Source organism: Dicentrarchus labrax, unplaced genomic scaffold (genome assembly GCF_905237075.1).
Source record: "Dicentrarchus labrax unplaced genomic scaffold, dlabrax2021, whole genome shotgun sequence".
NCBI lineage: Eukaryota > Metazoa > Chordata > Actinopteri > Moronidae > Dicentrarchus > Dicentrarchus labrax.
The window spans coordinates 7,850,602-7,875,864 of NW_026136715.1; the positions used below are offsets into that span (position 1 = coordinate 7,850,602).

The 25,263-nt window shown below is 42.8% G+C and overlaps 1 protein-coding gene across 3 annotated transcripts; it reads left to right on the forward strand.

Moving 5' to 3' along the window:
* Nucleotides 1-126: 126 nt before the first annotated feature.
* Nucleotides 127-23,496, forward strand: dvl1a (dishevelled segment polarity protein 1a). Of its 3 annotated transcripts, none has more exons than XM_051425346.1 (15): nucleotides 127-583; nucleotides 5,606-5,675; nucleotides 8,180-8,301; nucleotides 10,923-11,041; nucleotides 14,689-14,827; nucleotides 15,642-15,735; nucleotides 15,878-15,947; nucleotides 16,065-16,204; nucleotides 16,703-16,779; nucleotides 17,456-17,523; nucleotides 17,690-17,821; nucleotides 17,907-18,041; nucleotides 18,692-18,859; nucleotides 18,976-19,191; nucleotides 21,408-23,496. In XM_051425346.1, the coding sequence occupies exons 1-15, from the start codon at nucleotides 414-416 to the stop codon at nucleotides 21,926-21,928; spliced, it is 2,241 nt and encodes a 746-aa protein (XP_051281306.1). In that variant the 5' UTR covers nucleotides 127-413; the 3' UTR covers nucleotides 21,929-23,496. The 3 variants fall into 3 exon arrangements, with proteins under 3 accessions (XP_051281306.1, XP_051281307.1, XP_051281308.1); XM_051425347.1 differs by having other exon boundaries at nucleotides 17,690-17,767; XM_051425348.1 differs by lacking the exons at nucleotides 127-583; nucleotides 5,606-5,675; nucleotides 8,180-8,301; nucleotides 10,923-11,041 and adding an exon at nucleotides 13,352-14,250.
* The last annotated feature ends 1,767 nt before the right edge of the window (nucleotides 23,497-25,263 follow it).

The following is a 25,263-nucleotide window of genomic DNA, read 5'->3' on the forward strand; positions in this document are numbered from 1 at the left end:
GTTGTATAAGACGGCCATATGGGCCTGCGCACAGCCCAGACACGCCACTAGATGACAGCACTGTCTAACCAATTAGCCTAGCTCGTAAAAAAAAAAAAAAAAAAAAAAACAATATTCCCAACACCATATCGCAAGGATGTGGACTGTCCCTTCCTGTTTTAGTGCCGAGAGAGCCACCGTACCGACTCACACCGGAGCAGGAATACAGGCACTCATAACGCGATTATGTCTGGATTTTCGCTGTGTTGGTCAAACACACGGAGCTGTATTTTCCATCGTGGGTTATGCTGGTTTATATATTAGAGAATGCTGTTATGTTATTCTACGGGTTGCTGGTAACATAGCAGGCCTGTTTATTGCGCTGCCAACCCTTGTTCCTTTCCTGTGTCAATGATTGTCCTCCCCTCACTCTCATGGCGGAGACTAAAATAATATATCACATAGACGAGGAGGAGACTCCTTATCTGGTCAAACTGTCCGTTTCTCCAGAGAAAGTCACCTTAGCGGATTTTAAAAATGTCCTCAACAATCGACCGGTCAATAGCTACAAATTCTTCTTCAAATCGATGGACCAGGATTTTGGGTAAGTGGCCACCGTCTGTGATTATTATTAGCCCGTTCGTCTGGCTCACTTGCTGTTTATTATCGCTGTGTAGTATATATAAAAAAAAAGCTTATTACTAGGCCGTGATAGGCAACATCAGACAAGGCTGGCTGCAACATTGTTACATGTGTGCAAACTATAGTGCCATGTCTGTTTCCATGCTCCTGGCACCTGCTCATTATTACAGACTATCCTGTGCGCAGTGGAGGAGACACATGAGTGTTTGAAGTGATACCAGATCTGTCCAGAGCCCTAATGACGCAGCCCTGCATGTATTACACAGAGCCAGACCCCTGCTCCCCCCCTTATTAGTGTCAATATATTAACCCACATTAGTGTCAGTGTATTATCCATGTGGAATATAAACGCGAGAGCCATGTTGACGAGGCGTCCACATGTTCCTAGTCCTCAGGTTTCATATTGTTTTTGTTTTATTTGTGCCAGATTGTTTGTGGTTATGTGTTTGTCAGGATCATTTCACAAAATATTATCATTTTATATTGTCTTAATTTATATCTTATTGTAGCCCATTAAGTTGTATTTCTTACACACGCACACACACACACACACACACACACACACACACACACACACACACAATGGATTGCAGGTGAATCCCAAGGGAGTGTGACCAGCACAAGCCAGGGATTGTGACTATTAGCTATGCAATCATATAAACCACCTTTTGAATTTAATTGCCCCAGAGGAGGAGATCTCAAACATCCATCCTCATAACCTTGTTTTTCTAATGAATATTATCCCGTGTTATTACAGTAATGCCTGTTTGTTTTCCTGATTATTACATGTAGGTTAAATGATGTGGAAACAGAGAATGGGCAGTTACTTGCCGTCTCATCGTGCAGTCCACTGATTATTTGGTCAGGTATATGGACATATAATATACAGTAGCCTATATATATACATATATATTGTCTAGATCAAATTAATGATTAAACCTACAGTCATAATATTTTAACCCGTCATTATGTTGTAGCATTTGTAAGAAAAATAGATTTTCACTCCTTTTTTTAATTTTCATGGTGAATTTTACCCCAGAAAGTCACAGGAACTACCTCCTATAGCCACTGGATTCTGGACTTTATAAATAATAGAAATATTTCCTCCCTATTTCTCTCTCTCTTCCTCTCTTGTAATCCCATCCTGATTTTCAGTAGTTTGCACCAGGTCTACAAAGCTCTTCAGCTCTCTTGGTCAGCGAGATCTACTTGTATCAGGTCCCTGCTGAGGATGACATATTTGTGTCAGTGCCTGTTTCTCATTCCAGTCTGAACAGTCATACATGGGCCCACACACATCAATATCTAGCACTGTAATCACAAAACATGATTGGAGGAAATGCAGAGGCAGGCAGTGTCTATAGAGCAGAACGTCATACATTTCCACCACAGCCTGACCTTGTGAGGGAAACTGGCTTTTCCTGGTGGCAGGCTAGGCTTGGTGCGCCGCTTTGTCCCCAGCCCCGGCTTCCTGCCTCTGTTGCACTGCAGGCCGGGCTGCTCACTGGGCCTCAGGTGATCGACAAGCAGATTATGGAAACAAACAAAAGCATGTTTGCTTTCGCCACATGGAGACGTGGCTCCGTGTTGCTGAACACACCGCTACAGTAGGCCAACCGGCTCCTGAATGTGCATCAACAAAGCTTGTTAGATTATGTTGTGAACTGGACATTGTTAAATGACTATGTTTTCACATAGAGCTGTTACACACAGATTATAAACGCGTCTCCATCAGCATCTCTGCCTTTGAGTTAAGGTTGAGTATTCAGTCTCTGTGAGTGCCGTATGGTACTGGCACAGTATGGAAGCAAAGCCAGTCAAAGGCACAGAGGATAGCAGCGCTTTGTGGTAGCCATGCTGGCTGTACTGCATACACAGAGACAGTATGGCTGCTGGAGAATTAGCTAGGGAGGAATAAGACTGCTGAGCAGAGAGGGAAAACATCAAATCCCTTGCAGTTATAGACAGTGTTTGAAATGTAAATGAGCAGTCAGTGCAAGGTCCTCTGTAGTAGACCCCCTGCTGTGCAGGAAAAACCAGCCATTTTCTTAAGGGATTGCTGAACTACATTTGTGCTGGCTAAATCAGCCCTTTAAGCAATGGCCACACAAATTTGATAAATGGTTTGTCCCCACAACGCCTCAGCTTACTGCAGTGAACAAGTCATGTCAGTTCTCTTTGGAATCGTGTGGAATACACGTAACCATGGGCTGTGGCATTTCACACAACGGAAGACAGCAAATTAAACGATGAATGTGCTCTGTGCACATTTCATACCTCAGTTTTTTTCCCCCATAATATTAATTTATTCATCAATATTCATAAGACAGGAAACTAATTGAGGCTGGGTTGTTTTGAAGCAAGCCACTTGGCTTTTTCGGCTTTTTTCAAGGTGATGATATGGTGTTTTGTCATTGCCACTGGTGGTGAGTGGGTTTGAGACCTCACTATAATGCAAGTCACAGAGGCACTCTGGAGCTGAGGAAGCAGCCAAGCTGAAGGTCTGAAAGAAACAGTCTTGTTTGTGCCTTACAAAATAGGGGGGCTGGTAAGGGAATCTTTCTTCTGCTGAGGAAGTGATGCTAAACCCCTGTAGGACAAAAATCTGCAGCTTTTTGCACAAATGCAACCCTTTCCTCACCTCGCTTGTTTTTGCTTTTTGAGGATTGTGAAGTTGAAGGTTATACTGCATTTGTGTGCCGTGGCATTAACAACAATGCTCTTACTGTGATTATACAATATTGGTCAAAATAGTGACATTATGAATGGAAAGGGAAGTAAAACATCTGACCTTTGTTATTATGTTGCTGTGAAAATCACATTGTTACAGTACTATATGTGACATCAACCATATTCATGCTTTGTAGATGGTTAAAGTTGGTTAAAGAATGAATTTATCTGTGTACTGAGTCACACTGTGTCACATTGAAGTTTATCTATTGCTAATTATATTTGAATACAAATATTTTGCTGCCCTGTATATAATATTGTTAGCATCAGCCCACCAAAGTCCTTAGATTGATGGCCGGGGTTGGCTGGCTTCTCCTGCCCCTGGTTTCTGGTTTAGGCTGTAGCTACCCAGCCCACCTCTGTCTCTCAAAGCATAAACAAACACGTTTAATCTTCCCCAGCTACACAAATATCCCCAGCAGTGGAATATTCAGCGATCACCAGGGTAAATCTTGTGTCATTATCCTGTGAAATCTGTTAAGACCTATTTAAGCTGTCTGCTGTAAGAAGTCAGATCTGTGACAGCAGCCCACACCACACACATGCTTCTCCAAACAGGGCATACGGTTTGTATGTGTGTGTATCCGTGTGTGTGTGTGTCTGTGCTTGTTAAGTGTTCAGGGTGGAACTAACACTGCTCCTGATATCAGATGGAAGCTGAAAAGCATGCAGGCCATGGGTATTTTACCGCATGTTAAAGACGTCATCTGTTGATGATTGGAACAGTCTCTTTTGGTTTCAGTTCTTATAACAGACAGAGACATGTTTAAGGGGTTAATTGTCCGTGCCAGTTTTTTTTTTTTTAAACTGTAAAAAAATACTGCTACATTGGTGAACTGTGTGTGCGTAAGTGGCACAGACAACCGTATTCCTGTCAACCATTCGAAAGAAGAAGCATTGCTGATATTGTATTTGTACCGGCCACTCCCACATCCTCACAAGTCACCTTACAGCTGGTAATGCAGCTCGAGAGAGAGGATGCAAACACTTCCTACCTAACAAGCAGCCGGCAGAGTCAGCCCTCACGTCCCTCCCTTTTCCTCCCTGAGGTGGAACAGGCCACAGCAGCAGACTCTGTGGTCGTCAGTTCCAGCCACAAGGCTACGTTATCTCCGTCCACCACTCCTAGCAATACAGCTCCCACAGCAGCAGCGCACACAATAACACAACTGGCTTGGCTAATCATTTCAGTGGCAGGGAAGTTCTGGCAAACAAGAAGCGGAAAAATAAAAGCTGTAAAGTCACTGTCAGAGACACCCCTGCATAAAATCTTCTTAGGCTTCCCTGCTGCTCCAAAGTCGTGCCTCTCCCTTTTCATGCACCGTGTTCAAAGCCAAGAAGCTAATGTGAGATCTCCTCAAAGTCTCAGAAATGCGTGGTCGTACCAATTCTGGGAAAATCCTTTGCACAAAAAAAATGTGCACAAAGACATCCAGGGAGTTATAATGGAAACTGGCTAAAACATCAAGGTGTTTAAATCCATGTGTGTCAGTGTGTATGTAAGATGCTGGCTCATCTCCTATACCCCTCGGCAGGCTCCAGGCTGGATCTATGTGACACGAGCCTAGCAGGTGTGGTGACTGGTTGCTGCTGAACTGTGTCCCAGCAGGTCAAAGGGTAACTGGGAGGTATTTTTGTAGGGAATTTACAGCCAAAGATGAAGACACTAAGGGAGGCTCACACAGTAGATCACTCTATTAATACACACTCCTGTGCCTTTGACGCCCTGTTGTCGGAGCTCTGAGGCATTTACACATCTATCTATCTATCTATCTATCTATCTATCTATCTATCTATCTATCTATCTATCTATCTATCTATCTATCTATCGGTCTATCTATCGGTCTATCTATCGGTCTATCGGCCTATCTGTGAAACATCCACACCTGTGCAGGGTTACTATTTGACCCATTCATTATTGATTTATGGCCCTATCCTTGCCAGGTTGAGCGGCTGTTATCACATTGTTGTGCGTAGTGTTACTGGACAGACTGCCATGATGTCCATAAATTCACTGATAGAGACTGAGAGTGTCATCGCTGCTGCTTCTCATTGAGCTTACCCGTGCTACAAAAGCTGGTCAAAAGCTATGTGAAAAATGTGATTTACAAAAGCGTGAATGTCTCTCAGTATGTGCCAGCTAGGCAGGGGAGGGAAGTGTCTCCAGGCCGCACCGTGTTGTGTTGTTGAGTTGACTCTTGTGTCCTTTCTTCTGGCCGGTTATCCTGACTGTATCTGTCTGCCTGTTCCCCAGGGTTGTCAAAGAAGAGATTTCCGATGACAACGCCAAGCTGCCCTGCTTCAACGGGAGAGTAGTGTCCTGGGTAAGTGAGATGTATGGTGCACCCATGCTTACCTTCTCTCCTGGCTGTGCTGCCTCAGCTCTAACCAAAGATATGTGGAGCACTCATGGATCATGTAAATGTAGCCATGTGACGCCTCCACAGAGCTTTTCAAACACTCTTCACCTTGCTCTCATTATTCTGCTGTATTGTATAGGTGCGAGTGATTCCATTAGATTTTGAACTTAGCTTCTGTTACAAAATACAATCAGAGGTGGCTGAGTTTGACGTCTAAAACAGGAAATATCAGACCAACTAGTGTAACCTGGTGCTCAGTTATTCTATTGACTTGACTGTAGCATTATAGTGATTTGTAATTATGGAAGATAAACAGTGCTGTTAGCCCAAGTTTTCCTATGAGACAATTAAGTATTTTAAATCAAATCAATCTGTCAGGATTTACAGATGAGGATTTATATCTTAATCATCGCTCTATCGAGCAGAAGACACAGGTTATAGCTCTGGCTTTAAATATTGACAGGCTGCATATTAATCTACTTAGGCTTTTTGTCCTTTTTTACCAATCCACTATATAAATGTTATACTTGATTGATCTCTGTGGGGAAATTCATTATGTTTGCTAGCCTCCCTCCACAGGGAGGTCAGAGGTCAGACTCAGTGGTGGCTGTAGAGTTGCTAAGGAGTGTCTTGCTCAATATCACTTAAGCAGTGTCAGTACTAATAACAGGGTTTGAAGCCTGTACTTGTGTTAAGATGTTCTTCTCAATTCATTCACATTTGATTAAACAAAACATTTCACACACTGCGGCTCCCAGTTTCCTTCAACCAGGGCATATCTGTGCCCGGTATATAACGCTGTTTCATAACCTTATATCGGCAACCTGTAATGTAATTAGCAGAAGTACGCTGTTCTGTGATTTTAGGTGTATTTTGGTATTTTGGTTGCTGCAAATAATATGAATATCTTGTTTAAGTACTGCTATTGGCAATATCAACCATGTAACTAATTGGTATTGGATTGAAACCAATCAGCATTTCTTGGAGCTCCACAGTGATAAATCTTTACTTCACGTTCTCCAACAGTTGTTATATATGACTGTAAGCTAACTGCGGATAACTGCATATTTATTAATAGGGCTTTTTATATGGTGATTTTCATGTGTATAACTTTTTTCTTCTGTTTTAAATGTTTAAAATGTAGTTACTGTAAATGATGCCTAATTTTTCATGTGGTAAAACATTATTAAAAACTGAAAAATGAAAATTAACAAATCTTTGGGCATCCTTTACATTCAGGCTATGAAGGCAGATATAACTTAGGCTAATTCCTACCGTAAACAGAGTAGAGAAACCTTAGAAATGCTCTATTGTTTAGGTGTCTGATTAGACACACATTAGAAATGTAAAATATGTAGGGTATGCACTGTATCAGCTCTGGGGCTGATAATGACCCTATTAAGTGGATCAGTATCGACCAGAGAGGACTGATCCACATTAAATTCAGTCTCTTCATGTCATGTCATTATAAAATGTTGGGTTTCCACTAACATTAACATTCATTAAGTCACATCAGGTTGTCCACAACTCTACAGCAATCCCTGCCCTCATGATATCTTACATAAAATAATTCCAATGAACTCCACACATTGTGGTGTACAGAATTTACATTTAAATTTGGGGAAAATAGAGCACTAGAATCGGCTCAGGAATCATTATTAGGAAAGAAAAAGTCAGATCGATGCATCCCTAAAAGTAGGGAGGAATTTTTCCTTAATAATACTGTCAAACACAGAAAGAAAGTATTTTTTATAAAGCTGTTTTCCATAAACTTGGAGAACCAAGAAACAGAGCTAAATTCATTTTCAGACAGAAAGCCAGTCAGCACACACCAGACACAGCACACAGACACAGAAGGTGATGGAAAATGCAGAAATACTTTCAGTCTTTGAAATGGAGCAAAAGAAAAGTAGCCCACAGGGTTCATTTAAGAATCTAGTGACACCCTAGTGACACCTGTGAATCCCACAGCTCGCATTAGAATAATCATAGTCCATACAGTTGTTAGTCTTTCCACGGCTGCCTGCTTTAACTTTCATTATTCTCGCTCAGATGAAAGGAGAGTGGAGTTCTATCTATGGGTCATCGTACATCATCCTTTGTACTGACACTCAACTGAGTAAAAGCAGTGCGGTCTTTTAAGTTTCTGTGTCGCTTGCTGTGTTTCTCAAGTTGTTTATGCGTAGCCACCAGCCATCTCTAGGCCTCTTTGCAGCATCTCATTTCATAGTCTTTCCTCATGTGTACTTGCACACAAGATGTGCCTGTCTCTGGTGCCAACATCACTGAGTGTGTTCATCTTTGAGTGTCGCAGAGTATGTGTTGAGGTTGTTTTTGATCTTCCCCCTCCTCACAATGGGGCCTATATGATTCAACAAAATATTTATTATTGTTTGTGTTTCTCTTAGAGATGAATATGTCTGGTCTTGAACACATCTTTTCTTTTCTCCAATGTCTTTCTCTTTCAGTTGGTCCTGGCAGAGAGTGCCCACTCTGATGGAGGATCTCAGTGCACGGAGAGCCACCCCGAGCTGCCCCCTCCTCTGGAGAGAACAGGCGGCATTGGAGACTCACGGCCCCCCTCCTTCCAGTAAGTAGACTGATTACTGCCTGTCATATATGCACAATTACACACACACACGGCGATGTAGGCAGATGTATTCAAGCACACAATCCTGTGCACTGGGTGACCTTTTTATTTCACAGCGTGCCATATGTGCTAATCAGAATGTGGAAAGCTCATCAGAAAGATTTGTCATCATAGGATCGTATGGGAGGTGTAGGTGGTCTGTAAGCCTGTGTGTGATTTATGCCATGAAGTATGTGCTAAAGCTTGAGTGTGGGAACATGCATGGATGTGAGTATTTCTCCCACTAGTGTGTATGTTCCCTCCCGCCCACTCAACCATGGAGTAAGGCGTTAGTCCGCTCATCTATGTAAACATGATGCGTACGCCGCGAGTGCTGCTGATTCTTGAAATAGCCTTCATAGCATACACATCTTCAGGCGAATACTGGCACTCAGTGAGGCTCATTGTATTCAGTCACTAAGAGCATTCATCCATACTCGGTTAATAAAGGCATTTGTGGCCCCGAAAAAACACATTGGTGCCTAAAAGCTCAGAAATGGATTTTTTTTTTTTTTTTTTTTGATAGCCTGATGACTTTTACCTGAGCCCAGACTTTGATTTCAAACTGGCAGATTAGAGAATATCACTGCACTTGCTAAGGAGAAGTCCAACGCTAAATATAGCTAGAAGGGCTGGGGGCAATGGGGGCGAGGGTTGTTGCCATTACAGCGCTAGAGCAATATGGCTGAGGCTCTATATTGAGAACATGCAATCTGTCATGTCTCAGTGTATCTCTTTATCCAGTGTTTGACATCTCAGCTCGCTTTTGCCCTCTATGGACTGCTCCCTGCTGTTTGGCTGTCAGCTGTCCTGATGATTTTATTGTTCCCAGCCAGCTTTCACTGGGACTACTGCCACCTTGTGGAGGAAAACGACAGTGTCCCAGCCCCCTTACCCCACGTAATTTCCCCCCGCCCCCACCCTCACTCTCCCTTTCTCTTTTCCTCTTTGAGTCAGACAGGCAGGCCTTTCTCTCAGGGAAACAGTGTGGTGAATTCCCTATAGCGGACCTCCTCTCTTTCTGAAATGAATCCAGTCTTCCACCCTTTACCTCTGTCTGTAAATAGCTAGAATATTATTACCACTTCATTTCTCTTTGTGCTTTATTCATGCATTTCATGTGTTTGTCGGCGTGAATGGCTCTATTTGATGAGCAAACAGAATAGGTGTTTTGGGCTGAGAATGGACACAACTGATGTGCCTCTGCCTGGTAATCCGGATTAACGGACATTAAAAGCACCCATCTCCATTTCCCAAGAGGGAGGGGGAGGCGATTGGGAGAGAGGAGGGGAGGTCAGGTGGGGGGGTTGAAAAGGGGTGGCATTTGTTCACAGCTGCAGTCTAGCGCCTTGGATAATCTCCCCCTGGATCAGCAGACCTGCCGCCTGGCTGGTCAGCAGCCATCGACAGCCTGACAGGCAGGGAGTCACCACCGCATCAATCATCACACTGCTTCCCAATCCCTAACGATAGAAATGCATCCAAACTATGCATCTTCGGTGATATTTGCATACATGCACTGACCTGCGCTGGTGAAGCCTGGCCCAGGTGGACCCATTAGTACTCCGTAGCAGAAGCGTGTAAGCATGCCTCATTGAGCACTTTATCCTGCTGAGTGAACACAGCAGACACAGCATCCTGTCTGCTCTTGTGTTTTTAATTTGCATTGATCATCCTCACATCGTCGCTGAGGTGTGTGAGAACATTGTTTTTAAACCATTGCAGGGTGATGATTGTGTTTTTGTTCTGTTTATACTCTATGATATCCACACTGTATAAGCAGAACCAATGCGTTTAAAAGAGACACTGTTTGTATATGAGCACTGCCATGAATGTGTATGAATGCATGAATGCGCTTGCATGGAAGTGTGATTATTTATACAGGTGTAAGGTACATGTTGCACACATGCCTAAGTGTGTGTGACAGACTGACAGGGTTGAGTAGAGTTCTCACCAGCTTCAGGTTTCTTAGGTGCCCGGTGGCTGTGTAAGTCCCTTAACCCTGGTGCCTGAGGCCACAGCGTCTCCAGCCCTCTGACAGAATAACAATCTGCCCTCCAGCCCCTCCATAACCCCCAGACTCCTCCTAGACCCCAAGTACACAGGCCGGCTTATTGCTCAGCCCACACCTGATCTACCACTTCTCGCTTTTTTATGCAATCTGTCATTCTCCCCTCGCTGTCTCTCTCCCAATCATGCTCCAGGCACCATCTGGGCTTTCAATAGGTCTCATTAATGCCAGTATTGTCCAGAATGGCTCCCTCTCAGGGTATCTGGTCATTAATGACAGTTAGTGAAAAACACATCACATACCACAGAACAATGAAACTGCTATTTTGACCAGAGGGATTGAATTCGAAACAGAGTCATAATATGAGTTGCATATTCCCCTAAGGCTGAATGGCAGGCAAACAGATATTATAACAGACGGGAGTATATTGTAGCTGGGGATTATGTTCAGGAGTGTTTCAGGTTGGCTAGAGAATTAATTTGAAAGACTTTTCTGTTAGAGAGACAGAGAGACTGTGTGTTTTGTCCATCATTATGAATCTGACTGAAGTTTTCCAATGTGTGTACTGCAGTGCCAATGCGGTGAGCAGTCGAGATGGCCTGGACACCGAGACGGGTACAGAGTCTCTCCTGAGCCACCGCAGAGAGCGAGAGAGAGAGCGGGCACGGAGGAGAGCTCGAGAAACTGAGCGTGAGTATTATCAGCCAGGAACAGATGGATCCTAAAAATGCAATTATCTTGTCATTTCGAAGTTATTACATTTCAGTGCCTCTCACTGAATTCTGAGCTTACTCACTCTGCACAAGTCACTCACACACAAAAAGTGGACAGACAGCAGACAGAAAAAAAGGCCCTCAGGGATCACATGATGTCGGTTGAACTTTAGCTATGTGAGACCAAGAAACAGATAGATATTCAAATTCTAAGAAGAGTGAAGAGAAAAAGTTCACTGTATGTCAAAGATTCTAGAATTCACTGTCTTTCTCAATAATTGTCCTTCTTCTGTTTCCTCTGTGTGGCTCAGGTTTATGGTCAGTGGGTGTTTTCCACTTGGTAGTCACACTCCAGTCTTGTACGATGATTATACCCTGTCAGAAGACACTAGTGTTTTGTGAAATATCAGAGGAAAGTCGTTTGCAGCAACCATCTACAGGCTACTCGGAAAAGAAACTTTTAGGATCCTGATTGTGAAAGCCCCCGAGAAGCCTTATCAAGTGCGAACACATCTGCTTTACTGTTCTGACATTTGGCCGCAGCAATTTTTTATTGAAATCACTTTGATGGGAGAAGGATGGCTTTCTTCCTGCTCCTTCAAAAGAGCTCCTCTCCTTTACAGGCTCAATGTTTTTAATTTGAGAGCCTGCCAGGCAACATCACACGTCTGCGCTGTCCACAACAGAGAACAGGGTATACTGGTGGTGCAGGAAAAGGTGTGTTCTGTTATTAGCACAATCATACTTGAAATATTTTGAGATATCCGCTTTATTCTATTCCTGCCCTCACCACACTGACATTTTGGCAGAATTAGTTTTTATGGCAGGAAGTAATAAATCAGCAACTTCTGATTCTTGCAGTCTGCTGTTTGACTCACAGCAAAGCCAGTTGTTTCTTTCTTTCTCTCCCTGTCTCTGTTTCTACTCCCCTTGTCCTATCTTCACAGCAAGCCTGGCTCTTTGCATCCTGCGCTCCAGGCTCATTATGCAATTAGAAGCACAGAATACAGCATCAGGTTGAGGTTGCAGGAAGAGCTGCAACGGTCTGGAATGCTGGAATCAAATTTAGCTATATCCTAGCAGAATAACTGCATAATCATCTCCATTGATATCACTATTCCCGTGCATCTGTGACAGTGTTGTTGACTTGGCAACATTTTGTTGGCGCTCACCACATCAGATCCACTGCTGCTAACTGCCAACTGCACATCTGTTCTGTGCGTGATGTGGAAATACCTCAAGCCTAATGTAGTTTGTTCCTGTCCTCCATCTTCCTCTGTGTTTACTGACCTTGACACTATCATACAGAAGACAGAGAGAAGTAGAAGTAGAAGTAGAGAATTATTATCCCCCCCCCCCTCTCTCTCACACACACACACACACCCGGCAGTTTCATGGCTCACAGATCTAGCAAGTAAGACCCCACGTAATGCAATTCAATTGGGCTGTGTTGGCTCAGTGGCTGCTGTCACAGTCACGTGGCTTGCATGTAAAGACATATAAAGAAATAGCAAGTAGCCCCGCCTCTTTACCTTGCTGCCTGCAGCATCAGCAGCAGCAGGAATTCCCCTGTCACCTTATACACACGCTCCAAGTGATTTTGTCTCGGTGTGAATGCCAGTTGCTTTACAGCAATCAGTTAAATTGTTCAGCCCTGGTAAACATATCCCTTCTTATTATCTGTCTGTGCCGTGGCGTTTGAGAATGAATGGATGAAAAATGCAGCAGTTGAACATTTTAGGAGGGTTAACAGGTGTTCAGGAGTTATGGGATATGACCTCCTTCAAGGCCGCCAGGTGCTCTGCATCTTAACCTGTTGTAAGACAAGACTCTAATATTCAGTTATTGCATTGTAGCAGAAACATTTAATACCCACAAGGAGAAAAAAGCATTGCCATTGCATTAAACATCATGCTGCTGGGATTTAAGGTTGAGGTCAAAGAAGACTAAGCCAAAGCACTTATGCTTGTATTAAAGTATTAACACAAAGCACAAAAGCAGCTGGTGAAACTGTCCTCCGTAATGAAAAGTGTCTTAAAATCCTTTTTTGTGATTCGATGCTGCTAAACGCGTTTGGGCTTTCAGTAACCTGATGGTGTTTTTTACCTGAGGCATAGATGGGACAGCACATCATCCGAAATCCCATATTATCTCTGTTTTGGAGAAATACGTCATCTGATTGGTCAGAGACAGATTAGCAGTCATTCTATAGTTGCGTGCCATGGGAGGGAGGGAGGGACAGAGGGAGGGAGGAGGCAATACTTTCTCCTGACTCTCAGCTCAGTTTATCTGTGCATCAGATGAAGGTATGCTGCCGGCTGTGGTGAGAAGGATTCTTTGTGTTATGTCTGTCATTGATATTTTACATTTGAAAATGTTGAATATGCAAGTGATTACATTTTGTGGTTAGTTTAATGCGGTGGGCGAGAGAGGAGAGAGATTTATTGAACTCGTAAGCTTATAAGATGATGTTGTTTACGTAATGATAACCCACCAGTAGATAAATGACCAGTTTTAGCTGTTACGCATTGACTTTATGTGATGAGTGCATTATTTATCTATTGTAGGATCAAAGTTAATAAAAAGCAGAGAATGTTTGCAACGAGCTTATTTCAAAAGTCTTTTTAAAGGTCATGGTTGTGTCTAAAGTTTCACATCTAGTCAAAAATGTACTCACTTCTTGTTTTCTTACTGCCCACTCTCCACAGAGGATCTTTATTCTTATTCCATATTTTTGTCACTGCCTCTATTGTAGATAAGCTGTGAAGCCTGTCAGCAGCCAGCCGGTGGGCAGTCGGGGCGTCTGGGGCTCAGGCTGGGTTTTAGAGAGCGGCTAGCACAGACGGCGCAAAGCACAAAGACACAGATTTCAGTCTGGCTTGGTGAACCTGCACACTTGTTCTTTTTTTTCCCTCTCCTCTGGTGTGGCAGTCCTCTGAGCGTGGGAGGAAATATGTTTGAGTGAATCCTGACAGTGGATGTCCCTCTGCTGATTGAGTGCTTATGTGCAGTAGCTCAGCTTTCATAAAATCACCTTCTGGGCGGAGCTAGCCATGGGAACAACCACATTGCTGGAATGTTTTGCTTGCTCTCGGCGAATACGCTGGCTACCGCGCCCTCTTCGCAATATCAGACCTTTCCAGCCAATCCGCTGTTACCCTGAGACAGCACCACCTCACTGGCCATGTACGTATGGAGATGGACAGGATGGTCGTACACTACTGGGAATTGTGAGAGTGGATTTATGTAGAGCTTTGTACAGTAAAGCACTGTATTAAAGATAAATCTCAAGCTGTATGTTAAGTTTGTATGATTACTTTTCCCTTTTTAATATTTATTTGTAATTCCTGTACTCTACTGTAAGGTCTGGCTGAAATTAAGTTCTGCTTTTTAGTTCATATTTCCAATAATAATAAAGTCATCCAGCAGTATCAGAGATTAAGGCCCCTCTGTTGCTTCCATCCCTGTTGTTCAGATAACTGTGATCTTTTCCCAGTTCCACCATTCTCACTAACAATGACTTTCCTCTCCTCCTGGATGATCCCTCTCGTTCTGATCTGACCCCTCGACGAGGAACACAACCTCCCGCCTGACTCACTGCTGCTCTGCTCTTTCTCTCTTCAGTCCCTCGCATCAATGGTCACTCAAAATCAGAGCGCACTGCAAGGGACTCAGCAATGGGGTACGACAGCGCGTCAGTAATGAGCAGCGAGCTGGAGTCCAGCTCATTTGTTGACAGTGAGGAAGACGAGGATGCTAGCAGGTAATATTCTACCTCACATCAAAATGTATTTCTGCTCTATCCAGATAATCAGTAGTTTTTGTTTGTTTCTCAAACCATCTGTTGGGTTTAATAAAAAGGATTTAATAAAAACCATAAAATGTTTTCCAACCATGTTTCACCTGACACATGATATATTTTGAATTTGTTGTGGCTAGGGCTGCAACTACCTGTTATTTTACTTATTAGTTAATTTATTATTTTTCTGTATTAATCACAAAATGTCAGAATTTATTTAAAAATGCCTGTCACAATTTCCCAGAAGCCAACAAGATATAAAACACATGAAGAGCAGAAAACACTCACATTTGTGAAGCTTGAATTAGCAAATGTTTTTGCTTAATAAATGACCCAAATGACCGGTGATGCAAAATTTTCTTTCATTTAATTGATTTATCAATTAATTGTTTCAGCTCTAGTCATGGCCGATCCACCAGCAACTCAGGCTGGACCTACTTTAAATCACAATCAGCTACATAAGTCAGTCATATTAAGATAAATACAGATGACCAAATACCAGCATTGTCAGCATTTTTCAAAGCAATTTACAGAGCATGTGTGTTGTGGATGCAACATGCAAGGGAGAATAGGCTTCTGTAATGTACAATGCTATTGTATTTACAGCAAATGTTTTATTTTATTTTATCTCCTGTACATCACACAGTCATTTCTGCACAGTCCCCATAGTAGATAGTACTTTTTCTAATTCTAATTTTTTCCTTCTTATTCTATCCTATCTTTGTCTCCTCTTTCTTCCTTTCCATTTCATTATTTTCTCTCTCTCCCTGTGTTTCAGGCTCAGTAGCTCCACTGAACAGAGTTCCTCTTCACAGCTGATGCGCAGACATAAGCGACGCCGACGGAGGCACAAAGTGGCCAAAATAGATCGGGTGAGCGCCTCAGAGACACATCACTGCCCCTGCTGAAATTGAAATTGTCACTGAACATGAGACACAGATGAGATGGCTGACTGAGTGTGTATGTGTGATGTGCTTTACTTATGGTATCTTCTCGCCTTGCCTACCTTTCCAGTCTTCCTCCTTCAGCAGTATCACAGACTCCACCATGAGCCTCAACATCATCACCGTCACACTCAACATGGGTAAACCTGACATTTCCATAACTAGGATTTATTTATAAGTTTTAATGTACTATTTGTCACTTTGTTTTCCAGACCTGATACTGTGCTCATACTCATTCCTTGCTTTTTCCCTGACAGAGAAGTACAACTTTTTGGGTATCAGTATTGTTGGTCAGAGTAATGACCGGGGAGACGGCGGCATTTACATCGGCTCTATCATGAAAGGAGGAGCTGTGGCCGCTGATGGAAGAATAGAACCCGGAGACATGCTCCTCCAGGTACACCAGCAGTTGCCGCTGTTCGTACAGTGTGAAAGCCTAAAACGACATATAGGGAGATGACTGTAGTTCTGTCTGAGGTTTTGTGGCTAATTAACAACCTCAATGTTGTATTCACTACTGTTACGAGGCTCTTTTGTAGAAGTTGTAATTCTGCCTCTCCTTTTCCTTCCTGTTATTGCCTCTCTTTTCATCTCTGTACAGCAGAGCGCTACGGCTACACCCACTATGAAACACACAAGGACTGATTACAAGTTGCTGTTGCCCCAACATTCACAATATAGTTTTTATTTTGACTGTTTCCCATTGAAAGCAGCTTAGGATTTCCAGGAATCTAAAGGTCTAAGAGCACTTCAAAGATGAATGCGCACAGTACAAGTGCATAAACACATCTGAGCCCTCTCAAAAGAATTTTTTTCTCATGAAAACACATTGTATAATAATGGAATGTTATTTGATATAATTAGCCAATTATACATTTTGCTGTCTTTCAACCAGGTGAATGACGTAAACTTTGAGAACATGAGCAATGATGATGCTGTGAGGATCCTCAGAGAGATTGTTTCCAAAACTGGGTAAGAACATACAGCTGGCTCAGACCAACCACAGAGCATTGTGGGTATTTAACTCTGCTGCAGAAGATTATCACATTGAGAGCATAACTTACTGTATGTAGGGTGTAATCTTACACTTCAGACTAAAGCGTAAATCTGATGGGGTGCCGTTTGAGTATTCAAAGGATTTAAAGAATTAAAGGAAAGCCTATTGAGAAAATCATGACTCTAAAATACAAGCATATCCCTACAGTTTATCCATTGTTGCCAAAACAACATGTTTATTGCTACAGTAGATTTGGAGACTTTTTCTAAAAGAATACTTGTGACTTTCTGAGCTGGTATCAGCCACTGTCCTGCCTCTGTCTCCTGATAGTTACACCAGTTTAGAGTGAGCTTTTATAGTACATATAATATTGTACACTAATTCTTTACAGTTTGAATATGCAGATTAAACTGTGGTGTCATTTAGTGACTTGTGGTGACTTGAGTACTTTCCACCGAAAAACAGACTTTACCTCTGAGCTGATGATTAAAACAGTAGATAGATGTCAGCAGTTTCACATCTGACAGCAGTGATAAAGTAATGTAGTCAGTGAAGTGTAGTGGACAGTAAACTCCTGTTTGTTGTACTTGGCTTCACCAAACTTCTTTACTATATCTATTTAAACAGATTTTTAATTTGCTTTTTCTCCAGTCCTATTAGTCTTACTGTTGCCAAATGTTGGGACCCGTCTCCACGAAGCTACTTCACCATTCCTCGCGGTAAGACAGACACTAGTGCTTTATTGCAATCATACATATCTAATTTTCATTAGAAATCATTATTTTTTATTACATACAGAGCAATGTAACTGATATCCCTGAGCAGGATGATGTTTTACAGTTTGTATCTTTTCTCAAAGTTGCCTTATTTGTTTCATTTGTTCAGCTGAGCCAGTGAGACCCATTGACCCTGCAGCCTGGATTTCACACACCACCGCCCTGACAGGACCTTACCCACACTATGGTAAAGACAACCAACCACCTCCTCCATCACACACTATGAAACATCAATTCTGTGGTAATTATGATAACCTTACAACATTTTAAAAAATTGAAAAGTTCAGCTTGTCAGTGTTTTCTCATAAACTCCTCTCCCATCCCAGAGTTTGATGACTTGCCTCTGTCTGCAAGTAAAACAGACATGGCCACCATCGTCAAAGTGATGCAGTTGCCTGACTCTGGCCTAGAGATTCGAGACAGGATGTGGTTGAAGATCACCATTGCCAACGCTGTCATTGGTGAGAAAAGCTGAGCTGTGTGGGCACTCACAACACTAAAACCAAAACTCTGGTGTACAGCCAAGTACTTTACTGTAACTAGCATGTAGTTTGGAGAAATACACAGATCTGTGTTAGATCTATACGCTTTTCTGAACCTTGGTACCGACTATCAGCAATATTGGCCCAGTAACTCTTGAAAATAAACACTCAAAAAGGATGAATAAACAGAATGAATATGTTTATTTGCCTTTTTCTAAATAGTAAAAAGTTGAATTACAAAGGTGAAATTTAAAAAGCAACTCTAAAAATAATAAAAATCTGTAATCACATATTTTTCTCAAATCCATCCAAGTTATTTTTTTGAGACAGTTTATTGTTCCTAAATACAACAAACAGCATCATTGATAATTTAATTGTTTTTCTACCCACAAAGTATGAGGCCTGAAAAGAATCATGCATAACTGGGGCATTAACTCCACCAACTTGTTTTTTCAAAGTTCTTGCATCATTGTGCTGCTTGTCTACGTGTAACCACTGTGGTTGTTATGCATATTGACAGTATTTTTAGCATCTGTTCAACACATTAGAGCAGGAGCCACATGTCCCTCTCTCACTCTCTCTTTCTCTCTGTGTGTGTGTGTGTGTGTGTGTGTTTGTTGCTGTGTCAGGTGCTGACGTAGTGGACTGGCTTTACTCCAGAGTAGAAGGATTCAAGGACCGGCGAGATGCGAGGAAGTACGCGAGCAGTCTGCTGAAACATGGCTACCTGAGACACACCGTCAACAAAATCACCTTCTCCGAGCAGTGCTACTATACCTTCGGGGACCTCTGCCAAAGTACAGCCACTTCTCTCAATGTGTCAATCATGCAACTCCATGTGTATGGCTTTTTTTATGAATAGGAGGATTGTACTAAATCTTTCCCTCTCTGGTTCTGTTTTCTCTCCAATAAGACATGGCATCACTCAATTTAAATGAGGGATCCAGCGGCGGAGGCTCTGAGCAGGACACTCTGGCACCGCTCCCTCCCACCAGCAACCCTTGGCCCCTGGGCGGCCAGCCATTCCCCTACCCTCCCTTTCCCTCCGCACCCCCCAGCTTCCCGCCAGGATACTCAGACCCATGCCACAGTTTCCACAGTGGGAGTGCAGGCAGCCAACACAGCGAGGGTGAGCAATGAAAAGAGGGGGCAAGAGGGGCCTTTGAGTTTTCCATCAGCCTTTCATTAATTAATGTGATCATTTGACTCAACATGCAACATGACATTCTCCCTAATCTAAGTATTCCTGACATATGACATCAGTATTAATTCAAGTGTCTGACTCATGCTAATGTTAGCTTTTCTGGCTCACGAGGCAGGAAGTTGACATTGGATTGCATTTTTCTTAATGTGTATTCTAAAACGCGTCCTGTATTGTCAAGGTCAATCATGAGCATCTTGAGTCATGCAGCGGACAGCTCTGCAGTACTGGGTGTGTACACGCAAAAAAAAAATCTGATTAACCATGTGATTACGAATCGCCAGCTTGAAATGATCAACACCGAGTCCATCGCTCTCCATCAGTTCTCGAATGATCTTTTGTTCTCATTTTGAATCAGAACGTGCTAGTGCTTTGTGTCGCTGCTGCATGGTTTTTGATATCTGCATTGAGGGAGAGTGGAGAACCAGGGGCGTGTGTACAGTACATAAGTGGGTGGCTGTGATAGTGTGCTTGTAGTATACATTTTAAACCAGACAGTCCAGACAGATAATGGTAAGTTACATGTTACCATCTATCAGTCTAATTTCCGTTGTTTTGAGTGATTCATCCAGACATCGTCATGTCTTGCTTTCAGCCGGTTGTCACTCTTTCAGTTGGTTTATCTGCAACCTTTGAAGCGTGGAAGGACAGAGATGGACAAAGATAAGAATAGTCATGTTATGTATTTTATATGAATTCAATTTGTAGTTTTGTTTCTTTTGGCACTTCCAAACACGTATTCGTGTATTATTATGTGTCTGCCTGCTTGTTTTAAAGAGTGCATGTGTGGGGTTTTTTTTTTGCATTTTGGAGGGGCAGTTTCTCCAAAACTTAAAGATTATTTTAGTTGATGACAAGGAGAAGACCAAAACCAGCCATAGGTGTAATATTAGGTATGACCATGCGGGACAGATTTACAGTTGTAGGGTACATTAGGTAGTGCGGAAAGGGCTGAGCTAGGAGGTGTGTGTAATTCTGTTGTTCCCTCTGTTTCTGCTGGGCAACGGTAGACTGAAGGAGGAGGTAGTCCCAGGACACTGGGGGAACCGGTAAGCCTGCTAACCCCCTCTCCTCCTCTGATGCTCTCTTTCTCTTTACTCTCTCTATCTCACCGTGCATCCTCTTCATCTTTGCCTATTCCTCCTCTCTATCTCTTGTGCTCAACATTCTCCACCTATCATACTGTGGCTTTAAGGTTTTTTTTTTTTTTTTTTTATCTCCGCCAGTCCCATGCGTCTCCCTTCGTCTGTGTGTATCCTGTGTGTGACTCTCCTGACAGTCCATTCTCCCTCTCTGCACCTCTGGGCATGCATTCGTACTGTGCTGGGAGGTGCATGATGCAGGATGATCACTCTGAGGCTTGTGCTATCATTCTCACTGATAGGGGGCAATCATGCACCACTTTACCCAGTACTGTTGGGCTCATTGCGGAAGAGGAGGCGTGGAATGTTTGATATTGCAACAGTGTGGTACACCTCTATCAGTATGACACCACCAGTGTGCATAACCGGCATTGACACGTGACACCAAGCTACTTTTAAAACAAAATTGACAATGTTAATATAATTACTTTCTTGAACAACTATCTTGTGTTATTCTATATTTTCCACAAGGTGCTGTGTATAAATGTCTTTCTGATGCAGGTGTATCATATTAATATTTAGAATCTGTGAATGTTTCAGTGTTTGTATGAATAGCAGATGAAGCCCATGGTGTTAGCTGCTGCAGGTGGAACTTGGGGAAGGATCCTTTGAGATAATCATGTTTGCCCTTGACTGTTGACTCTTGCTACATTGCCTAAGAAAATATCTCGTCACACCTTAAACAAAGTGCAGTCATATAATATATAATGACTTTATTATTAATATTAATGTTAATTTTACTGTGTTTTATACAAGAAGATCTTCTTTCACTTAACATGTCATGTGATGTATAGTGTCTGTTGCAGTTCATGAAGGCTTCATTAAGCTTCATGATATATTTTGTTTAATGTGTGACCTTCTGCCTCAATATTAATCAGTAGAAAAACCAGGTGGTCTAAATCAGCTGTAGCTGATGAGTTGGAGCTGCTGACTGTATTTGTTCAGTGTACTTGTATTGTGGAAGGCCAAGCTAAAATGTCTGTGTTTTTTTTTCCTCACCAGGAAGCCGAAGCAGTGGATCCAACCCCAGTGCAGGCAAAGGTAGACGCTCCTCCCCACAGGAGAAGGGTCAAAGGTCAACATGCAGCGAATCAGAGCCCCGCGTCCGTGGAGGGAGGCGCGGTGATAGGTCCGCCAGCCAAATGAGCCATCACAGCCACACCGTCTCCAGTCACAGTCACGCCAGATCAAGTCTCAGTCACAGTCAGTCACACAGGAGTCACTCTGTCTCACAGAACAGCCACCCGTCCTTCACCTACAGCCACGCCCCCTTCACCCAGCCGGGGCCAGGCTCATGTGCCCACAGCGAGCGAAGCCATGCGTCCTCATACGGCCCCCCAGGCTTGCCTCCCCCTTATTGTCTGGCCCGTCTGGCCCCCAAGACCTCGGTCAGCAGCAGCACGCCCCCCGGAGCCCCTCCTGGGAGAGAGTTAGCAGCCGTTCCTCCTGAGCTCACCGCCAGTCGCCAGTCCTTCCAGCATGCTATGGGCAATCCCTGTGAGTTCTTTGTTGACATCATGTGACAGGACAGTGCCTTTAAAACGAACCGAGCACAAAACAATTCTCCCCGAACCCCAGTCACCCCCTTCTCTCTTCCCTCTCAATCCTTTGCCTCTGACTGTCTCTAAGTTCAGAAGTGTAGACACTGACTGGCCCTCTACGTACCCCCCTGCTATCCGTCTTTCCCTCTGATGTCTGAGCAAAGGAATACAGGCAGCAAGTGCACAACAGGAGGGCGTCGTCTCTCACACAAGCACGGGTCCTCTGTGGCTGAAAACCCTCTTTTGTATTGACGTGACGTGTACAGTTTGTGAAACGTGAGTGGTATTCAGTGTGGTGATTCTTTAAAGCTGCCACGCAGACATTCTTGGGAGTGTGTACTCTACCTAGGATATTTTCTGTTCTGCAAGACCTTTAAGCTGGCTGGGCCTGGATCTCAATCCCCCAGACCCAGACCGACAACTACAGCCCGCACTTAGGAACATTTGTCCGGGCCTAGAACTTGGAATTGTTCTCCTGACTCGTATCTGTGCGTACTGATACAATTTAGCGCGTTACACCAAACCTCTGGCCCCATTTCCTTTATACTGTGGCATTGCCACCGGCTTATTTAAGCTCTTACCTGCCAACTACTAAAACGCTAACCTTCACCAGTTCACGATCCGTGGATTTCTTCAACTTCATAAGGGAGGCCCTGTAGCCAGCCATTAGTTTAACTAGGCTGCATATTGCATGACTGTCTCAACTGCTTTAAAGAAAATAAATTTTATTAATACATTTTGTTTAAAGTATTACCATTATTGGGGGGAGGATTTACCTCTTGCCAATGTTTTTAAAGGAAGAATCCGTACACTGGATGATTTTTGTGATGTTATTTATGTGATCATGTTGCATTGATGGTGTCATACTTTGTCTACTGCGGCTGACTGACAGACAATCAGACATCACCCTTTGTGAATCAGTGGCCAGTTTCCACTGTCCTAGCTGTGCTTTGTCGAATGTATCATTATTAGGTATCAGTGATACCCTGACATCCATAACACATTTAAGTAAGCAAATCAACTTACAAACAGGATTGCAAACAGTGGACACCCACCACAGCTGTGAAAGCGAACGCAAAGAGTTAACATGAGATAAACCAGTTTGCCTCATGGTTGTTTCCTTCGTAGTGAGCGTGAGCACGGATAAGAGTCAGTGCGATGAAAGCCAAAGCCTCACGTTGTGTGGTGGATATTTCTTAATAATGTAGGAGCTGTCAGTGATTTAGATCTCTTCATGATTATCATCTGACACTTCTCATTTTACAACTTCAAAGTGACTTCAAGGGGAATCCTGGCCTTCAGATTCTGGTCTCCTTGCAAAACAATGGTAACCCCCTCTTGTATCTACCTAAAATATAGTTACAGGAGGGAAATAACCAACAGACACTAGTTTTTTGAGCACTTTTCCATTTTGTCTCTCCCTCCCTTTAGTATGAAACACTGTTTGCAATCAAAGCTTTCTCTTTAATTTTGTTTCTTTACAAAAGAAGAATAAATTGTACATAGAAATTTATTATATATATGAATAAAAATATATATGTTAAAAAAAGTGTCTGCACTTTTCTCTCTTGTGTTTTTTAGCTGGACCACTAGATGGAGACATTTAATGTGCAATTCACTCCTCACTCCTTAAATTCGAAGTTTGATATGTAAAATGTATATTGGAGATGACTGCTGGCAATAATTAAATTAAATTAGAATTGTGTGGAATTAGGTAGAAACATTTAAAATACTGAGCTCCCACTATTAAGTAGGTGGTCATTTCTCAGGAAGTCTACATGCTGACCAATGACTGTTGAAGCCAGTACATGCCTATGTAGCCTACAGATTCACTGAGAATATAATATCCCCACATCACCAAATGTGTCAACCACACTGACACTTTACACCCTTGAGTGGAACTTCCGAGCACCAGCGCAGATCTTGTACTTTCCCAGCTGACGTTACTCTCAAAAAAGCTCAACTGCCCGCTTAACTCAGACCGACCCCCATTTTTGACTTTGACACATCCAATCACAGATGTTTAAAGACGTTGACGTAAATTGGTGTCACCGAACCTCTCCTCTCCAAGACCCTCCGAGTACATAAGCGTTAGGCTATGAGACGTCTGTCAGGAAGGAAGTGATGTTAGGGCCTTTTAGACGCCCTCGCACGCGGAGGCAGATTAAAGAGCACCCTGCTGCCCACAGAAGAGCACGACGACGTGTGATCGCCGTCACTATCTTCATAACACCCTGTGCAAGTTAAAGTGAAAACATGTAGTCCCGGTTTGACGCTGATTTCTGTCACAACTGACATAGTTGCAGGTTGAGTCTCATGTCAGCCTACATGCAAATACACAAACACACACACACACCGACACACACACACTCACTCCATTTACCAGCAGAATGAACAGCACTGCCGAACAACTCGAAACGTATTTCCCAAGTATGTTAATCGGGCTGCTGGGGTTTACTATGCTTCATAGCTGAATTGTAGGGGGAGGTTGAAGGTAAGTGTGGGAGGTGTTTCTTGGCCAGGGTGAGGGTGCGTAGGCTGGTGAGGTGCTGACTTTTGCATGAGTCTCAGGTAACATGCGTATATGCTGTCGAAGTAGGCGAACTTTGGTAGGCTGAGGCTGAATGTCAGGGCGAAAAGTGAACAACTATAAAACAACAAATGTCAATGACTTGTCAGTTGTCTTACGACCATGATGCATCACAAGCATGACGCGCATCTTTTTTTTTTCTTTCTAAGTGTGGGAATTTAAGCTGAGTCAGAGGATGAGAGCAAGGTTAAGGCGCAGTTATCTCATCATTATTCAGCAAATTTCCCGTTTTCCAAAAAGTCAAATGAGCACTTACTGTAAGGAAAAACAAGTTCCCTTTTAAAAGGAAATTAATATGACCTTCTTTTGGGAATGATCACATCAACCATGCACTGAAGGTCACACAACAAATGAATAATCTTTATAATACCACACTTTCATTTTGTACAGAGAAGTATTCATGCATGCTTTTTGTTTCAGTTTCCCTATAATAAGAAATGTGTGTCACCAGACATATAGTAGCTTTACTATAGTAGGTGATAAGAGCAGACAGGAAAATTATAAACTTTTTAGTTTGTGCCCTCTAAACTCGTGACTATGTGCAAGAGTAACTTGTAACATGACTAATCAGGATCAATCACATGGACTCAATAACAATGATACTTCCTCTATTGCAAATAATGTGATATTTCCTTTTCGGTTACTATATTAAATAACATTTTATACTGAAAAATACATGTCAAAGTTTTTATAACTTTTTTAAAGCCGTAAAACTTCTTTATAAGTT

Excerpts from the sequence above, each read along its gene's own strand:
- dvl1a (XM_051425346.1), top strand. The coding sequence starts at position 414 with ATGGCGGAGACTAAAATAATATATCACATAGACGAGGAGGAGACTCCT. Across the intron at positions 15,948-16,064 it reads CACCGTCACACTCAACATGG|AGAAGTACAACTTTTTGGGT; the intron begins GTAAACCTGACA and ends TTTCCCTGACAG. Across the intron at positions 16,780-17,455 it reads GAGATTGTTTCCAAAACTGG|TCCTATTAGTCTTACTGTTG; the intron begins GTAAGAACATAC and ends CTTTTTCTCCAG.